This window comes from Bactrocera neohumeralis, chromosome 6 (assembly GCF_024586455.1).
Source record: "Bactrocera neohumeralis isolate Rockhampton chromosome 6, APGP_CSIRO_Bneo_wtdbg2-racon-allhic-juicebox.fasta_v2, whole genome shotgun sequence".
In the NCBI taxonomy this organism is placed as follows: domain Eukaryota; kingdom Metazoa; phylum Arthropoda; class Insecta; order Diptera; family Tephritidae; genus Bactrocera; species Bactrocera neohumeralis.
In genome coordinates, this window is record NC_065923.1 from 39,181,022 (window position 1) to 39,197,226 (window position 16,205).

The following is a 16,205-nucleotide window of genomic DNA, read 5'->3' on the forward strand; positions in this document are numbered from 1 at the left end:
ACGCCTAGGTAGTTTACTGCTCTCTGCGTCTGGATATTCTTAGGACGCAGAGAGCAGTAAACTACCTAGGCGTAAGACTGGACCCCAGACTAACCTTCTGGGTTCAAATCCAGCACGCCGCAGGAAAGGCAGCGAAGATCACCTCTCAACTGAGTCGATTAATGGCCAACATAGGGGGCCCCAATCTAATGTCGACGATTATACGGAGCCGAGATCTGGGCAGACGCTCTTAAAAAGGAAAATCGGCGTAAGGTAATGGCCAGAGTGCACCGCACCGCAGCCCTCAGAGTAGCATCAGCGTACCGGACAGTATCAGGCGATGCAATATTAGTTATAAGCGGTAATGCCCCAATTGACCTTCTAGCATATGAAAGGAAAAAGCTGTGGGAGCTAAAGAAATCATCCAATAACAACAAGAGCGCAATTCAACAAATAAGGAGAGACACAATAACAACATGGCAACAGAAATGGGAGAATGAAAGTCGCGGCAGATGGACGGCCAGGCTAATAAAAAATCTAGACTTATGGACAAGCCGTAAATTCGGAGAAGTCGATTTTTACACAACTCAGTTACTATCCGGTCACGGATATTTACCTCCACAGAATGGGAAAAGTCGAAGAGTCGTCATCCCTATACATCGACGCGACAGAAGACGACACTGAACACACATTCTTTGAATGTGTGCGTTGGCAACAAGAACGCACCGCCGTAGAAAACCTGGAGCCCAATAAACGCACACACGTCATGTTGGAGAGTGAAGCAAACTGGGAGATCATCAAGAATTTCGCAGCAATTTTGCTTCGCAGCAAAAAGCGGGACCTGGACGCAGGTGCGCAGATGTAAATCTCTCAATGAGAAAAACGGAACGCCACCCTGAAGTAATGCAAACGCGGTCCCAGGGTGGGCGACGGTTCCTTAGAGGGGGGGTTTTTAGTGACCTGCAAGTGGCACATACCGCTGCTGTGACGATAGCACCGATGATGCGGAAGGCATTTTCCACCCCCTCACCCGCGAAGTTGCGGATAATTTTCTCCATTTTGGAACCACTATTAACACCAACAACAATGTCAACCTCAAAACCCAATGCAGAGTAAATCTTACCAACAGGTCCTACTTCGGACTAAGTAGGCAATTGAGAAGTAAAGTTCTCTCTCAACGAACAAAGACCAATCTTTATAAGCCACTCATTATTCCCGCTCTGGGGCGCTGTGGTAATCTTTGCTATAACCGAGTAGGCGGTTACCAAGCCAATAAAGAAGAAGAAGAATTACGCGAATACACTAAATGAAAATACATAAGATTACATATTTATATTTTTTCGACATAACTACTACATGTTGGCGAATGGTCTCAACAATTAGTGAAATGGGTTCAATCGTCCCACAAGTTCCCATATACTAGATTGCATATTATGATTTCTTAATGTATCTAGGTTTGTCAAAAATATGAATGAAATCGGTTCATTCCTTTCCCTAGAACTATCTACTAACATACGTACATATGATATAGTATATACATAATTTTCCTTAGTATTACTTAATAGCGTGCCAAAAGTGCTGTAACTAGGAAATGCTTACGCAAATGCTCAATAAACTACGTAAACCATGAACATCTAGGTAAGTACTTACATATTTGTGATGCGATCAAATCTACACGCATTGGCAATTATGCGTAATTGCCATAAGTTTATCGTACCTGTATTAAAAATTATGTGAAACATGCAACAGAAGAAATTACTTCTAAGCCAGCGCAGATAAATATGAGGCTTTGCTTAGTTTTAGATGCAGATAAAACTCCAATCTACTGGAAATCGGACGTCAAGAATCTCTCAGCATCTTAAGTGTAAAACTAGAATATAAAGAACTAGAATATAAAAATTAAAAAAAGTTAAAAGATTTTAGTTTCAAAATGTTTTTTGTGAGACTAATATTACTCACTATTTTGCACGTGAGCTTTAACAAACAAGTCCAAGTCACGGCATTCGGTCACAACTTAGATGAACTTGTATCGAAGGCTAATATCTACTACCAACAAGCGTGTGTATTTTATTGTTTTTAATGTAATCCTTTTGCTAAGATTACGATATTTCTGGTTATTTAGTGCGGCGTCTGGTGGAAACGGTGAGCTCCTACTCAATGAAGTGTCCGAGCTGCCATCGAAAGATGACATTAAACTCATTATACATGGATTTACAAGTAGTCGATTTCATTTCTCCATTACGCCGCTCAGAAACGGTAAATAAACATTTTGAAAAAGTGCGCAAACATTTTCGAAAACAAGTTCGAAAGTTGCTATAGTGTTATGAAATTTTAGTGAAATAGGTTTCTTAAATTATTATCACAACAATGAAGCATTGTACAACAAAATCTCGTTTACAGCTTATCTCGCTAAAGGTAAGGATAATGTCCTGCTTGCTGACTGGTCAGATGCTGCAGCTCTGGATTATCCTACCGCGCGTAAAGCCATTGGACAAGTGGCGAGGCATTTTGGCAAACAATTGAAAGATTTTCTTGAGTAAGTAAAAGCGCTGTTATTTTCAATTTTAGTAAATTATTCATACTTTTTTTTAGAAGGGATCAAAGAATTATTTAATATTTAGCAGTATTAAACCCTCTTTATTATAAAAATACATTTTTTTTTCAATATTAAGCAGTAAACTAGTTTTAACCTTATTTTAGGCCAACTTCCAAACTTATTTTACATATTAAATATTGTCAATCTGTAACATATTTGCTGTTCAGTGCAAAATGTTCAACCCTAATGCTTGCTGTATTCTTTTCCTTGAACAGCAAGCACGAGATCGCCACCGCTGACGTTCACATCATTGGCCATAGTTTGGGCGCGCACATCGCTGGCAATATTGGTGACTTCTTCAATGGCAGCCTTGGCCGTGTGACCGGTTTGGATCCAGCTTTACCACTCTTTACTACACTCTCCACAGACAGCTTACATGCCACCGCGGCACAGTTCGTCGATGTCATACATACTGACTTTCCGGTATTTGGTGACGGAACTCCGCGTGGTGATATCGACTTCTATCCGAATTTCGGCACCGCACCACAACCCGGCTGTGCTGACATGGATGTGCTCTTGATCGCCAAGCAATTGTTGTTTGAACAGTGTAAGTATACACATACACTTACATAACACTTAAGCAACTAAGGTAATTATTAAATATTTATGTACGAGGCACTCACGGCATTTCAATCCTTCTGAAACATTATTATTATTTTTCTTCTCTTTTGTGTTTGTTTACCAAATCGTATTATTATATATGCTAACGGGTTTTTTAATAGGGACGCTACAAAAGTAGACGATAGGGACAGCAAATGATGCCATATTTTTCCCCGTTTTTTTTGCATTTCTCTTCAGTAAAGTTTGCCATTTTATCATGGAAAGATATACGATCCAACAATGAGTCGAAATTATTAAATTTTACTACCCAAATTCGGAGTCAATGGTTTCAACTTTAAGAGCGCTACGTCCAATTTATGGTCGCATAATCGTCCTCTCAGATAAACAATTGAGCGTCTAGTAGAATAATTTGAATCCGCAGGCATAGTAAAATGTTCCCGTGGCTGTGAGACAAAGAAGTGCTCGTAGTGTCGATAATATTGCTGGCGCATCAATTGAGGAAGACCCAAATCAGTCTCTCACAAGCCGTTCTCAAGGTTTGGGCATCTATGTGACGTCGTTGTGCCGAATTTTGCTAAGAGATCTTGACCTCCAACTTTACAAGATCAAATTGACACAAGAACTGAAGTTGATTGACCACCAGAACCGTCGTATGTTCGTGAATAGGGCTGAGCAACAACTTGAAAATGATCCGGATTTTCCGGATCCGGAAATCATCTTCAGCGATGAGGCGCATTTGTGACTGAAAGGCTTCGTCTATAAGTAAAATATGCGTTATTAGTCAGGCAGCAATCCACACGTACTCCATTAATCGCCATTGCATTCCGAAAAAATTACGGTTTGGTTCGTTTTATGGGCCGGCGGCGTCATTGGGCAGTACTTCTTCTGTGATGATCAAGACCAGCACGTTACTGTGAATGGGAATCGCTAACGCTCAATGATTACCGAATATTTGGACGAAATGAACTTGGACAATATGTGGTTCCAACAGGACGGTGACACAAGCCACATAGCGCATGTCACAATCGATTTATTGAAAACCAAGTTTGGTGAATGAAATGGCCCAGTCAATTGGTCACCTCGGTCTGACGCCGTTAGACTATTTCTTGTAAGGTACGTCAAGTCTGTGATCCATGCCAACAAGCAAGCGACGATTGATGACCTTCGTACGAATATTGAACGTGAAATTGCAGCAGTATCGGCCGATTTATGCTTGAAAAGCGTCAAAAATTGGGTTCAGCGTCTGGACTTTTGCAAGTGTGCCCGTGGTGGCCATGCAAAAGAAATCGACTCCATACATAATGGCATTGAATGAATTCTTTCACAGGAATAAAGAATTTGATTTTTCTTTTGTTGGGCGCTTATTGAAAAACCCGTTATAAAGATGGAAAAATTATGTCTCAATCAAAGCAGTGAAATTTTCAAAATTGTCAAAAGTTCAACACCCTGTTAAATGGCTAAAAAGCTCTAACTAATTTGGAATTTCAAAAAAAGATTTCAAGTGCTAGAGATATCGCGCGAGCGTACATATATGCATATGTTTGTATAATTAAACGCTTTTGTACTCCACAGATAGCTGTAGCCATAATCGCGCCGTATTCCTCTACGCTGAATCTATTGGGCAACCGAAGAGTTTTCCCGCGATCTCCTGTACTTTGAATGGCATAAAAATGCTAAATACGAACAATTGTCGCAAGAAAGTGAAAACTGCTGCCTTGAAAGGAGAAATGGATGACAGTGAGGTGGTTTTTATGGGCGAAGAGGTATCGAGAAGGTGAGAATGACTGTTGCAACCTTATGCTTAAACTACAAATATATTAAAATCGCTGTCTATTTCTTTATTTTATGTATTTTAATTCGTTAGTGCTTCCGGTTTCTATTATCTGCCAACGAATGATGCACCACCCTATGGTATGGGTGTAAATACAAAGTTCTAACTGCAGATGTCGCAAGCGTATGTGGAGTGTGTCTCTGCTATATTGTATAACTAAGTATGTAACTAAAATCGGCATTCTACAGAATGATTCACATAATTGTTATTTTAAAAGGCGGAAATACAATTCTTAAGAGTTTTAATTGAATCCGTATTTTACTTTATCGTAGTTACCCTGTACCCGTTTTGTCTATGTAGCTTTCTACTAAATTTAGATATAAAGAGTGATGGTTAACTTAAATAGTTATTTAGCGTTAATTAATGCCATAATAAAGTCAATATATATATACATAATATACTATATGTGTATGGTATGTATTTAGATTGATTTTCTGTCTAGATAGGTAGGTAAAATGGATTTCTGACTACGCACCACTGCCTTTAGGAGTCTCATTGTGAAACCACCGGGCTTAAAATCTTCTCTCTCTTTTGTGTCCTCTCTGAACCGCCCTGTGGTTCCGATGAAGTTTATCAATACAAAATTTTTTAGTAAGTGCGGGTTGGACTCCACCGACTGTTAGCAAATTTTTTAAATGTTTATCGTTTAAATATCACAAGTGGACAGAGGCATATAAATTCCCCGTTTTTTCGGGGTCGAATTGTGGGGTGTTGCCTGCTCCGGCTAGTTATCTAATTCTCACTAACCTGGAATATGTCTTGAAAAGGTTTGCAATGAAAAAGAATTTTAATTCCAAGAATCTAGTAAAAGGATTTTAATTGATTGCATTAAAAGCTTTTATTCTTGAGTTTATAGTAAAAGGAGTCCAATATAAGAAATCATCTAGCCACAAAAAAATTGCAACAACTAATTAATGAACTCTCGTAATGAGGATTTTTGTAAAAAAGCTAGAAATTACATACAAGCTATTTTTATTAGTAAAAGTTATGGTCCGCTGCACCCATTTTTTGGTCCAGCTCAAACGTAACATGCTTATAGTAACATTTTCACCTTATTATATTAGTACGAAACATTTACATGGTCCATTGAAGCAGTTATCATCTATAGCATATTTATAAGTGATCAACTGGACGAGCTGATACATATGTACATACATATCAAGTTAGCAAGTTGGTTGTTATTGTTGAAAATTAAATAGGGTTAGAAATGGTATGGAATTGCGCTTAAACAGCGTGAAACACTACTGTGCTGAATCCTCACGATTGCTCTTGTTGTCAAGAGTAAGCATCCATCACTCCGTCAGCTTTCTCATGCATAATATTTTCTTGCAGAATATGACCCACGTGGTCCCCTGAGAATATTTTCTTCTCATCTGTCTTCAATCCAATAATTCTCGAAACTCCTTATTTAATATTGAATGGAGAAAAGTCATCGTACTTATTTTTGTTTTATTCAGTGAAAGAAATCGGCTGCTGTAGCACATCGAGAACTCCAAAAAGTTTACGGCGATGCTGTTCGCGCTATGGTTGCTTTCGTCGTATCAAAGACGGCGATTTCGATAATAATGACCATCCGTGTGAAGGAAAGCCAACCCCCTTCGAAGACGGTGAATTGGAGACCTAGCTTGATGAGGATCCCTGTCAATTGCAATAAGATATTGCTTCAGCATTGAGAGTCTACTGCCAAGCCATTTCAAAGCGACTATATGCAGTGGGAATGTTTCATAAACAAGAAATTTGTGTTGCTTATGACCTCAGAACCAGGAGAGGTGCGAGAAAGCATTTCCACTCATAAGAAGACATCGGAAAATGGCTGAATTCTGGGATAGTATCGCAAGAAAAACAGGTGTGCCATTATGGCATTCGAACTTTGCCAGAAAAATGTGACTAGCGTTGGGCAATACTTCGAATAATTCATTTGTAACCATTTCCTCACAATAAAATTGCATTTTCTTTCATTATAAAACATCGAGAACTTAGTTGAACACCTAATATGAATTTCTAAAATTGGGTAAAACCTTTAACAGTGACCGCTACCGACAACAGCTCACCAAATTGATTCGAGCGATAACCGAAAATTTCCCGGAATTTATGACTAGACATGAGCCAATAATTTTCCTTTATGACAACGTTCGGTCTCATGTTGTAAGACCAGTTAAAACAAGTAAGGAAGAGCTAAGTTCGAGTGCAACTGAACATTTTATACTCTTGAAACTTGCAAGAACTAATGCCAGGAAAATTCCTTAAGGTGTGAAACGTTAATCAGATAATCGGGTTACAAGCAATTCTATATATATCTATTATATAATACATATAATTCATACACTGACCGACATATTCGACATAAGGTTTGTTAGAAAAACGAAAATCATTATATGTATGTAACATTATCGGAATTGGGGTAGTACCTACTCGATTTTATCTATTTTTGTCAATGCTGCATTCTATTACTTGTCACATACTTATGAAATATTCACTCGGTTTCGTCAATGTACCTCACATATCATCTCCAATCATTTGGAGAAAAGTCAGCTGGATCTTCGAAAATTCTGATATTATTTATACGGAACCTAGGTCAAGTTATGGCCCAATTTTATCTATTTTCCACACAAAGATATAATGTTATTAGTAAAATAAGCTTTCTCGTTTACATTGAGTTAACTCACATGTTGGCCGATATACATATGCGGTTTAAAGTCACCCGAAAGTTCGAAAATCTTAACATTAGATATATGGGGGTTCAAGGAAGTATTGACCCTATTCAACCCATTATTAATACATAGATATTCAGTTGTCAGGAAAAGATTCTCTCTGAATTTCAATTGTATATCTCATACGTTGACAGATCTTTAAGATCAAAGGAAGAATGCCACAGACTAAATTTAGTCGAAGTCGGTCGGACGGGTCTCGAGATATAGGATTTAACCTAAAAGTTGTCGGTCCCACCGTCAAATTTTTATGCCGACTCCCACAAAGCCACACCATGTCGGATGTAAAATTGTATGTCTGTGGTGTATTGAGTCATTGCTTTATCACAGTTTTAGATGTTCTTAACACTACAGATATATAAGGAGTAGACTTCTTAGTCTTCCGATTTCATCCATTTTTATAGTATCGATAGGGGTGCTAAAAGTATCTGTTGTGAGGTTATTGTAGCATAAATGATTACGGAGATATGTATATTTAAGGCAGATGCTTTTTGCTACTGCGATCCTTAGTGCCAAATTACAGTTCTATAAGTTAGTTAAGTGCTTAGTTATGGTATGCCCTTCAATTTACTTCTGACTAGCGTTTGTTCTGGTAGATACAGAATGCCCTCACTGCACCCCTTTCACCGGTTCACATAAGAACAGGGTGTCAAAAATTGGCTTGATTCATTCTTGGCCTCCAAGCCGACGGAGTTCCTTTGAGATGAGATCCACAAATTGATAGAAAGATGACAAAATGTTATAACTTCAGATCATTTAGATAACAAAGTCGTAATGTTTTAATGATTTCGTTTATTTAAATTCATAATTTCAACTTTTAACATTAAAAAAATTAACAAATATGTGAAAAACCATATTTAATGCATTTATTATTTACAATACAAAATCTAACTCTAAATGGCGACAGATTACTCAGCGATTAATTAGACTGAAAATGCTATTTCAACAGCTTGATAACAAAGTCAATCCAAAACAAAATGGATCATACCATTTGTTGGCTCTGAGTTTTACACTCATATTTGCTTTTCATTATTTGAGTTATGCTAGTAAAGCCGGACTTATTCAATATAAATTCAAAACATATGACATGTTGGTGTATGTTTGGTTCTCAACTAATTATCAAGAGGAATATAATAACTTATTGATTGTAAAATTTACGCCTTAAACTTATCGATCACTTTCAACACGAGTAATTTAACAAATTTTAATGTAAACTTTATTACTTTTGCTAAATATTATATAATATAAGTATGTATATATGTAACTACTTGTTAAAGCCATTCATTGAGTTATTATTGATTCTCATATCTTTATAAAGTTGTTACCTATATTTGGTTATCGGTTATATAGTTATTTATTATACCAAATTTTGATATTCTTTTATAGTTATTTGTTGTTGTTTGTGTATAAGTAGTTAGTTATGTATATGTATGTATATTGATAGTAAATTGAGTTACTTAGATAATTTAGTTTAGTTTGGCATGAAACCACATTTAGAAGTGAGTGGAAGTTAAAATGTATATAGTACACGTGTATATTCATAAATAAGTATATAGTATATGTATAGTATGTAATAGGTAAGCATTGGTGGGTTTTAGATATGGTTATTTTTCTTTTTCTTTTCTTGTATATCGCCTTTTATTAGCATAGTTATACATAGTTATTTGTGTGCATACAATATTCTTGAATTGAAGCTTTTGTTTGTTTCTTGGAACAGTAATCGGTGTGTTTGTGTTGGCCTTAAGTCCATTTAGTATAGTAGTGTTAATTTTATTGCTGCTAAAGTTTTATGTGTGTATTTTCATTCAATTTCAAATCTTTATACTCTTCACTTTTGATATTTGTTTTATATCTTTCATTTTGATTATTGTTTGACGGCAAAGCTTAGCTTTTGTTAGATTTGATAATGCTTGGTTGCAGTAGAAATTTAAAGCTTTTAAAATATACTCATATATGTATATACTTGTATGTTCAAAACATGTATTAAATATATATAGCTTTTATTAATATTTTTGTATTGTCGTTAAAAATTATTTAAAAAATATTATTTTTTGAAATACATACATAGATTGTTTAATTTCACACTGTTGAGCATTTGGATGTGAAGACATTGAAAGCAGATAAATAATATTTGCTGAGTGATATTAAAAAATATTATTTATTCTAAGTAAGAGTAGTTAATTAAGTTCTGGTTCAAGGGGATCGCTAGGTATTTAAATTTTGTCTCAAACTTCTGACAAATCTTGTTATATTCTTAAGAGACAGAAAATTATTGTTAAGGAAATATGAACAGACATTAATTGCTTGTTAATGAGAGCATGCATTATGCATTTATGCTGTTCACGATAAGGTGGTTATCGGGTTATGTGGTTATGTGATTAAGTAAACAACAACAAAATGCGGTTTGACAAAATAACCAACTTTGACCAACCTAGACCCTTGTTTACAGATTATGTGGTTGTTTGCTTAATTCCAGTGTTAGAAAGTCGTTGGAATTTTACTAAATGGCAGCACAAAAAATAAATAAAACTAAGCGAATGGCATTTCCATTTAGATTTTCTTATTGGAAAATCTGCTATTAACAGCTGTTTTTTGTTTACAATCAGCAAATTAAAACCGAAATAAAAAGCATCGAAAAGCATCACAAAGCATCAAAAATCATCAATAATTATCAAAAATTATTATTTATACAAAGAATTTTTTGAACCCTTAAAATTCGGATTACTTAATAAGCACATACCTTCAATAAAGTCCATTTCCTGAATAGCAGAACTTATTTTAAATTCGATTATTTTGCTTTTTAAACTTTGTTTCGGCATTTTATAAGTAGGAATTTCATTGAACTAGAATTGTAAACAATGAACAGCTGTTTGTGTAAAAATAAGCAAATAACCATACATAGGATGTTCACGGAGCACAGAGGTTATTTTTAATTTAATAATCACATAACCCGATAACCACCTTACCGTGAACAGCCTAACTATTTTGAATACTAAGTATTCAGTTCTTGCCATAATGAAAAATTCGCAGAAAAAAGTTATTATTGGGTTTACTAAGAAAATTTGATTGATGACAACAGCTGATCTCATTGATTTTTTTCCAGCCAACTTCACATTTATCCGCTTTACTGTTATTTATTGTAACAGCTGATATGGTAAGGCTTGTTTATAAACAAGTCTCTTAAATTTTTTGTAATGGATTTTGTGCCCTATCGAAGATGGAAAATCGAAGTCAGCATTTTCGGCATATTTGGTAGTTTTACTAGCAAAATTGTAAAAATGTAGTTAAAGTAATGCGAAAATTATATGTATGGGGAAAATGTATTATCTGAACGCCAATGCCAAATGTTTTTTAGCAAAATTCCGTTCCGACGATTTTAATCTTGACGAGCACCACGTCCTAAAAGGACTCGATGTGGATTAAAAAATTATGCAAATCGATGCAAATTATCGAATAACAACTCGAGAGATTGCAGAAAGACTAAATTTGTCTAACGCTACCGATAGTAACCAATAATGGTTTCTGGTGCCTGCTTGGTGTGATTTCAAATTGTTCGTTTATTTTAAGCTTTTTCCCGAACAAACCGCGATTAATTCTGTAATGTATTGTGATAAGCTGGACAAATTGAGTGATGCACTTAAACAAAAGAGGGCAGAATTGATCAATACAAAAGGTGTAGTGTTCCTTCAAGATAAGGCGAGACCTCATACACGTTTGGTGACTCGCCAAAAGATTTTGCAGCTTGAATGTGATGTGCTCCCACACCCATTATATTCTCTAGACTTTATACCTTCAGACTATTACTTGTTACTGTCGCTATACATCCTGTATTAAGTTTGCCACGATGTTTGTAACACCCGAAAACTGGAAGGCATTGGAGCAGGCATTGCGGAACCAAATACCAAACAATTCATACCAATGGGAAGTTTTCCGAGCATTTTTCAAGCAGGAGCCTTTGCTATAAGTCAGTGCGCAGAACTAAATCTCCACCGCAACTATTGCAACGAGCGTATCGCTATCGCGGAGGAGTGTATAGGAAGGTAGAGCCGCCTATCAGTGTGCAACGGGAACATCAATCTGGGTGCCGGGGCATAAAGGGGTAGGAGGCAATGGGTTGACCGACGAACTAGCCCGCTCTGCGCCAGTGTCCAATATTACGGTGCCTTGCATTGCAGTGTGATCTGGACCTTGGTGACCATATGTGATATATTGGAGGGCACAATACACCGTAAGTCGCAGTGCAAAACTTAAATCTTTACTATCTATCTACTATATAACACACGACCCTATAAATGATCAGCATGACGAGCCGAGTCGATTTAGCCATGTCCGTCTGTCTGTCTGTTTATACGTGAAGCAGTCTTCATGTTTCTTACCAAAATGCAAGAACCGCCGATATCAAGTGTTCAAAGTGGTAACCAACCAGATGTTTTAATGGTTTTGTGAATAGTCTTGTAAAGGCGTTACATCTATTCACTTCTGTGAAAAGGGGTTAAAATTGGGAAAGGTGTACCAGCAGGGTTTTTTTAAAAGGTTTGGTAAAGCAGTTAAGCAATACGTTGTTCTATGGAGAGCGCTGGGGTGGCTTGAAAGTAACATCCCTTGGCTTCATAGTTGCTGATGATTGGCAGTTTGAAAGTCCAGATCGAATATCCCACTGAGATTTGCAGAGTGGCAAGAAATATTTGGTTTGAGCAGCGTCATCAATACCAAAATAAACTGTGCGTGCTATTGATCCAATGTCCGAATCGTTTGAGGGCTTGTGTGAAGGAAAATTTTAACCATTTAGAATAAAATTTTGTTATAATAATGTTCTTTTAATATAGGCATTGTAATATAAAGACTGCCGAAGAATGTCGAAGATAAATATTGCCAATAGGTACTTACTATGACCAAAAAATAGTAGGACATAATTTTCTAAATTTATACTTCAAAATGTTTGTTGTCCATATCAAAGTAATCTTTCTTGGAGCCAATTCACTTGTGACAACGTTTTTTCCAATCTTCCAAGCAGTAGTTAAAGTCAATTTGCGGCATAGTCTTCAATGCTCGTGCCGATTCACGTTTAATGTCTTCAATTGACTCAAAACGGTTTTCTCGAAGCCTTCATTTGAGTTTGCTGAATAGCCAAAAGTCACACGGAGCTAAATTCGGCGACTACGTCGGTTGCGGTACGATATTGGTTGAAAATTTGGCGAAAAAGAATAAACACAGTATGCGACGGTGCATTATGGTGGTGCTTTTTACGAATAGCTTCGCACAAACGACGTATAACAAATAGTATTTCTTGTTGACGGTTTGGCCGGTCGGAAGGAATTCCGATTGCACCAAATCTCCGTAATAGAAGAAAACTGTACACATAATCTTGATTTTTGACCTGATTTGACCTAGTTTTTTCGGCTTCGGCTCACCTTTGCCACGATATTCGTCCGATGGATGATCTGTTTTAGAGTCATAAGCATATATCAAAAATTCATTGCCAGCAACAATATGCTTCCTGACATCCCGGTAGTCGAAAAACATTGTTTCGTAGACGTTAATGCGGCGCTGTTTTTCGAAAAAATTTAGTGATTTTGGAACCAATCGTGCGTTCACTTTTCGTAGACCCAAGTGATCTTTTAAAATGGTTTTCACTGATCCTTCCGATATTCTAACGATGCCAGTAAGACTGTTAATCGTCGCTTCTCAAGCACTAATTTCTTTATTTTTTTGACGTGTTGATCGTCAGTTAATGTTGATGGCCGTTCGGACGTGGTTCGTCGTCAACGCGTTCTCGACCCTCTTTGAATAATTTTTACCAATTAGAAAGAGTTGCTCGTGACAAACAATTATCACCAAAGCTCTTTTCCATCAAATGTCATTGACATTTATACCAATATAGAAAAAAAAATGTTTCGGCGAATGAATTTTCGCACGAAATTTAAATTAAAAAGTCTTACTATTTTTTGTCCACAGCGTATATATGTATGTAACTCAACCTGTGTTTCTCCCAAACGGTATAACATGGTATATTAACTTATTGTTAGTTTTTCTATTTTAGATCGTTAGGAAAAAAGTAAAAAAAAATATGTATATACCGTAATTAGTTTCAAAAAATTTAAATAGAATATACATAAATTTATTTTATTAATATATATTATAAATGCTTCAGGTTTAGTTAATTTTTATCTACGTGAAAATAGTTTTGAAATGTATATAGCAATAATTATTATTATTATATTATATTTCTATTATTCATTTTTAACTTCAAAAATTAATAGATACTAATTTCCATGATAAATATTATTATTTGAACTTGATATGAAAATAATGCAATATTTTTTACGAAATATCTCTTTAAATGCTATAGGTTTCAGAAAATACTTTTATTTGATATAATAAAAATATTATTTTGTTATTATTATTTTTAGAAGAAGCACACTTCAAGCTGTGCTTCACTCATAAGCATTCTCAAAATCCTACAAATGACATTATTTATTTGTATAAATATGTTATGTATGTATGTACCTGTATTTAATACATTTTTACTTAAGCATACGCATTTATTTATTCATATAACTGTAATTAATAAATTTATGCACTTTTTTGAGTTATTTATGAACTAATGTGCATGGGTTTAACTAGAACGCTCTATGATTGTATCACATACTGAAATCATCGCCCCTATATATGTAGGTATATATGTATGTATGTATATTATTACGATTATGTGTATAAAGATATTCCTAACGCAGTTAACGCTTACATTAAAGCGCACATATTCCTACGCGCTACGCCCGCTCCGTCGCCCTCGTTCATAGCCATCGTCTTGGAGCGCATCAAATTCAGATCGGTTCGTATGCTGGGGCGTCGCGCGTTCGGTGCTACCACTCCGCAGGCATCACTGAAACGTCGCTTAATCGAAAGCGCATTCTTCTTCGACCCGCCCACAGTTGTGTGTGGCGGCAGTGGTGACGGTGCTCCGAATACGGATACCACGCGTCGATGGTGATTCGGTGCCATTTCCAATGGTAAATTCGAAACCATAAAAAGTGCATAAAATAAATCATCGATGCGGAAATTTTGTCGCGCCGAACATTCGACGAAGACGCAACAATTATCTTGGCCGGCAATGTATCCCATTACCTCGTCTAGTTGAACTTTTCTGCAATAGAGAATGTTTATGTTAGTTAGATATGTATGTATGTATATAAGGTGGAATGTGAATTAGTCCGAAGCTAATCTTTCGATTTGTTAAAAAACCATCGGATACTCTGCGATAGAAAACTCTCCAAAAAGCCTAATAGTTTATGAGTCACTATGCAAACAAATATTATACACATATATTTTAAAGAAAGTGGGTAGGTAGGTAGAGTGGATATCTGACGTTGCACTGATTCCACAGAGACTGAACTCTCCTCACTCCATTATCTCCTCTCTGAATCAGCCTGTTTTATAATGTATGTACATATATGCAACCTCAAAAATATCATGAAAAAACCCTCGACCTATAGTTGCGATTCTTTTCGCATAGAAGATGTTCTAGATATAATATCTTCTTCTTCTCCTGACAACTTCTGCAATAGTCATTGTTTGGTTTTCCCAGTCTGCTGGCATGTCTGTCTATTAGACAGTAACTTCAAGTAACTAACTTGTCACTTCTACTAGGACTCCTTTGCCATTTCTTTTGAATTTTAATACAAGTGTAGTGGCCTTTATGGCATGTTTGCCTTCTTGTTGAGCAGGTCAGAGATTGATTCCTCGGATACTCAGCTATATTTATGACATGTTTGTTGATTAAATATCTACAAATAGTCAGAGAGGCATATAAACTCCCTCTTTTTCGGATTCGAATAGGGTGGTGCCTTTTCTCTCTAGTTCATCTGCTTCACATTTATCAGGGATATTACTACGTCTTCTAAACCATTGGAGGTACATACATATATCGTGAAATAGGATGTTAGATACGCCAAGAGATCATGGTATTATTTTAGCACCTTTGATAAAACTATCGGGTGATTTTTTAAGAGCTTGATAACTTTTTTTTAAAAAAAAACGCATAAAATTTGCAAAATCTCATCGGTTCTTTATTTGAAACGTTAGATTGGTTCATGACATTTACTTTTTGAAGATAATTTCATTTAAATGCTGACCGCGGCTGCGTCTTAGGTGGTCCATTCGGAAAGTCCAATTTTGGGCAACTTTTTCGAGCATTTCGGCCGGAATAGCCCGAATTTCTTCGGAAATGTTGTCTTCCAAAGCTGGAATAGTTGCTGGCTTATTTCTGTAGACTTTAGACTTGACGTAGCCCCACAAAAAATAGTCTAAAGGCGTTAAATCGCATGATCTTGGTGGCCAACTTACGGGTCCATTTCTTGAGATGAATTGTTCTCCGAAGTTTTCCCTCAAAATGGCCATAGAATCGCGAGCTGTGTGGCATGTAGCGCCATCTTGTTGAAACCACATGTCAACCAAGTTCAGTTCTTCCATTTTTGGCAACAAAAAGTTTGTTAGCATCGAACGATAGCGATCGCCATTCACCGTAACGTTG

At 36.3% G+C, this 16,205-nt stretch overlaps 2 protein-coding genes across 2 annotated transcripts in view; one reads left to right on the top strand and one right to left on the bottom strand.

The window, feature by feature from the left end:
- The first annotated feature begins 1,772 nt into the window (after positions 1 to 1,772).
- Positions 1,773 to 5,212, top strand: LOC126763583 (endothelial lipase). Its single transcript, XM_050481224.1, has 6 exons — positions 1,773 to 2,037; positions 2,102 to 2,235; positions 2,380 to 2,515; positions 2,791 to 3,122; positions 4,709 to 4,910; positions 5,001 to 5,212. The coding sequence occupies exons 1-6, from the start codon at positions 1,910 to 1,912 to the stop codon at positions 5,071 to 5,073; spliced, it is 1,005 nt and encodes a 334-aa protein (XP_050337181.1). The 5' UTR covers positions 1,773 to 1,909; the 3' UTR covers positions 5,074 to 5,212.
- An 8,750-nt stretch (positions 5,213 to 13,962) lies between these two features.
- Positions 13,963 to 16,205, bottom strand: part of LOC126763581 (GTP-binding protein Rhes) — a 118,595-nt gene continuing 116,352 nt past the window's right edge. Inside the window, exon 5 of the mRNA XM_050481221.1 lies at positions 13,963 to 14,819. Within this exon, the coding sequence (XP_050337178.1) occupies positions 14,417 to 14,819 (403 nt within the window). The 3' untranslated portion in view covers positions 13,963 to 14,416. The remainder of the gene's footprint in view (positions 14,820 to 16,205) is intronic.

What these genes read in the sequence shown, in the direction of transcription:
- LOC126763583 (XM_050481224.1), top strand. Translation starts at nt 1,910, where the DNA reads ATGTTTTTTGTGAGACTAATATTACTCACTATTTTGCACGTGAGCTTT. An exon ending in AATATCTACTACCAACAAGC is followed by an intron (nt 2,038 to 2,101) that starts GTGTGTATTTTA and finishes CTGGTTATTTAG; the next exon opens with TGCGGCGTCTGGTGGAAACG. An exon ending in GCAATTGTTGTTTGAACAGT is followed by an intron (nt 3,123 to 4,708) that starts GTAAGTATACAC and finishes TGTACTCCACAG; the next exon opens with ATAGCTGTAGCCATAATCGC.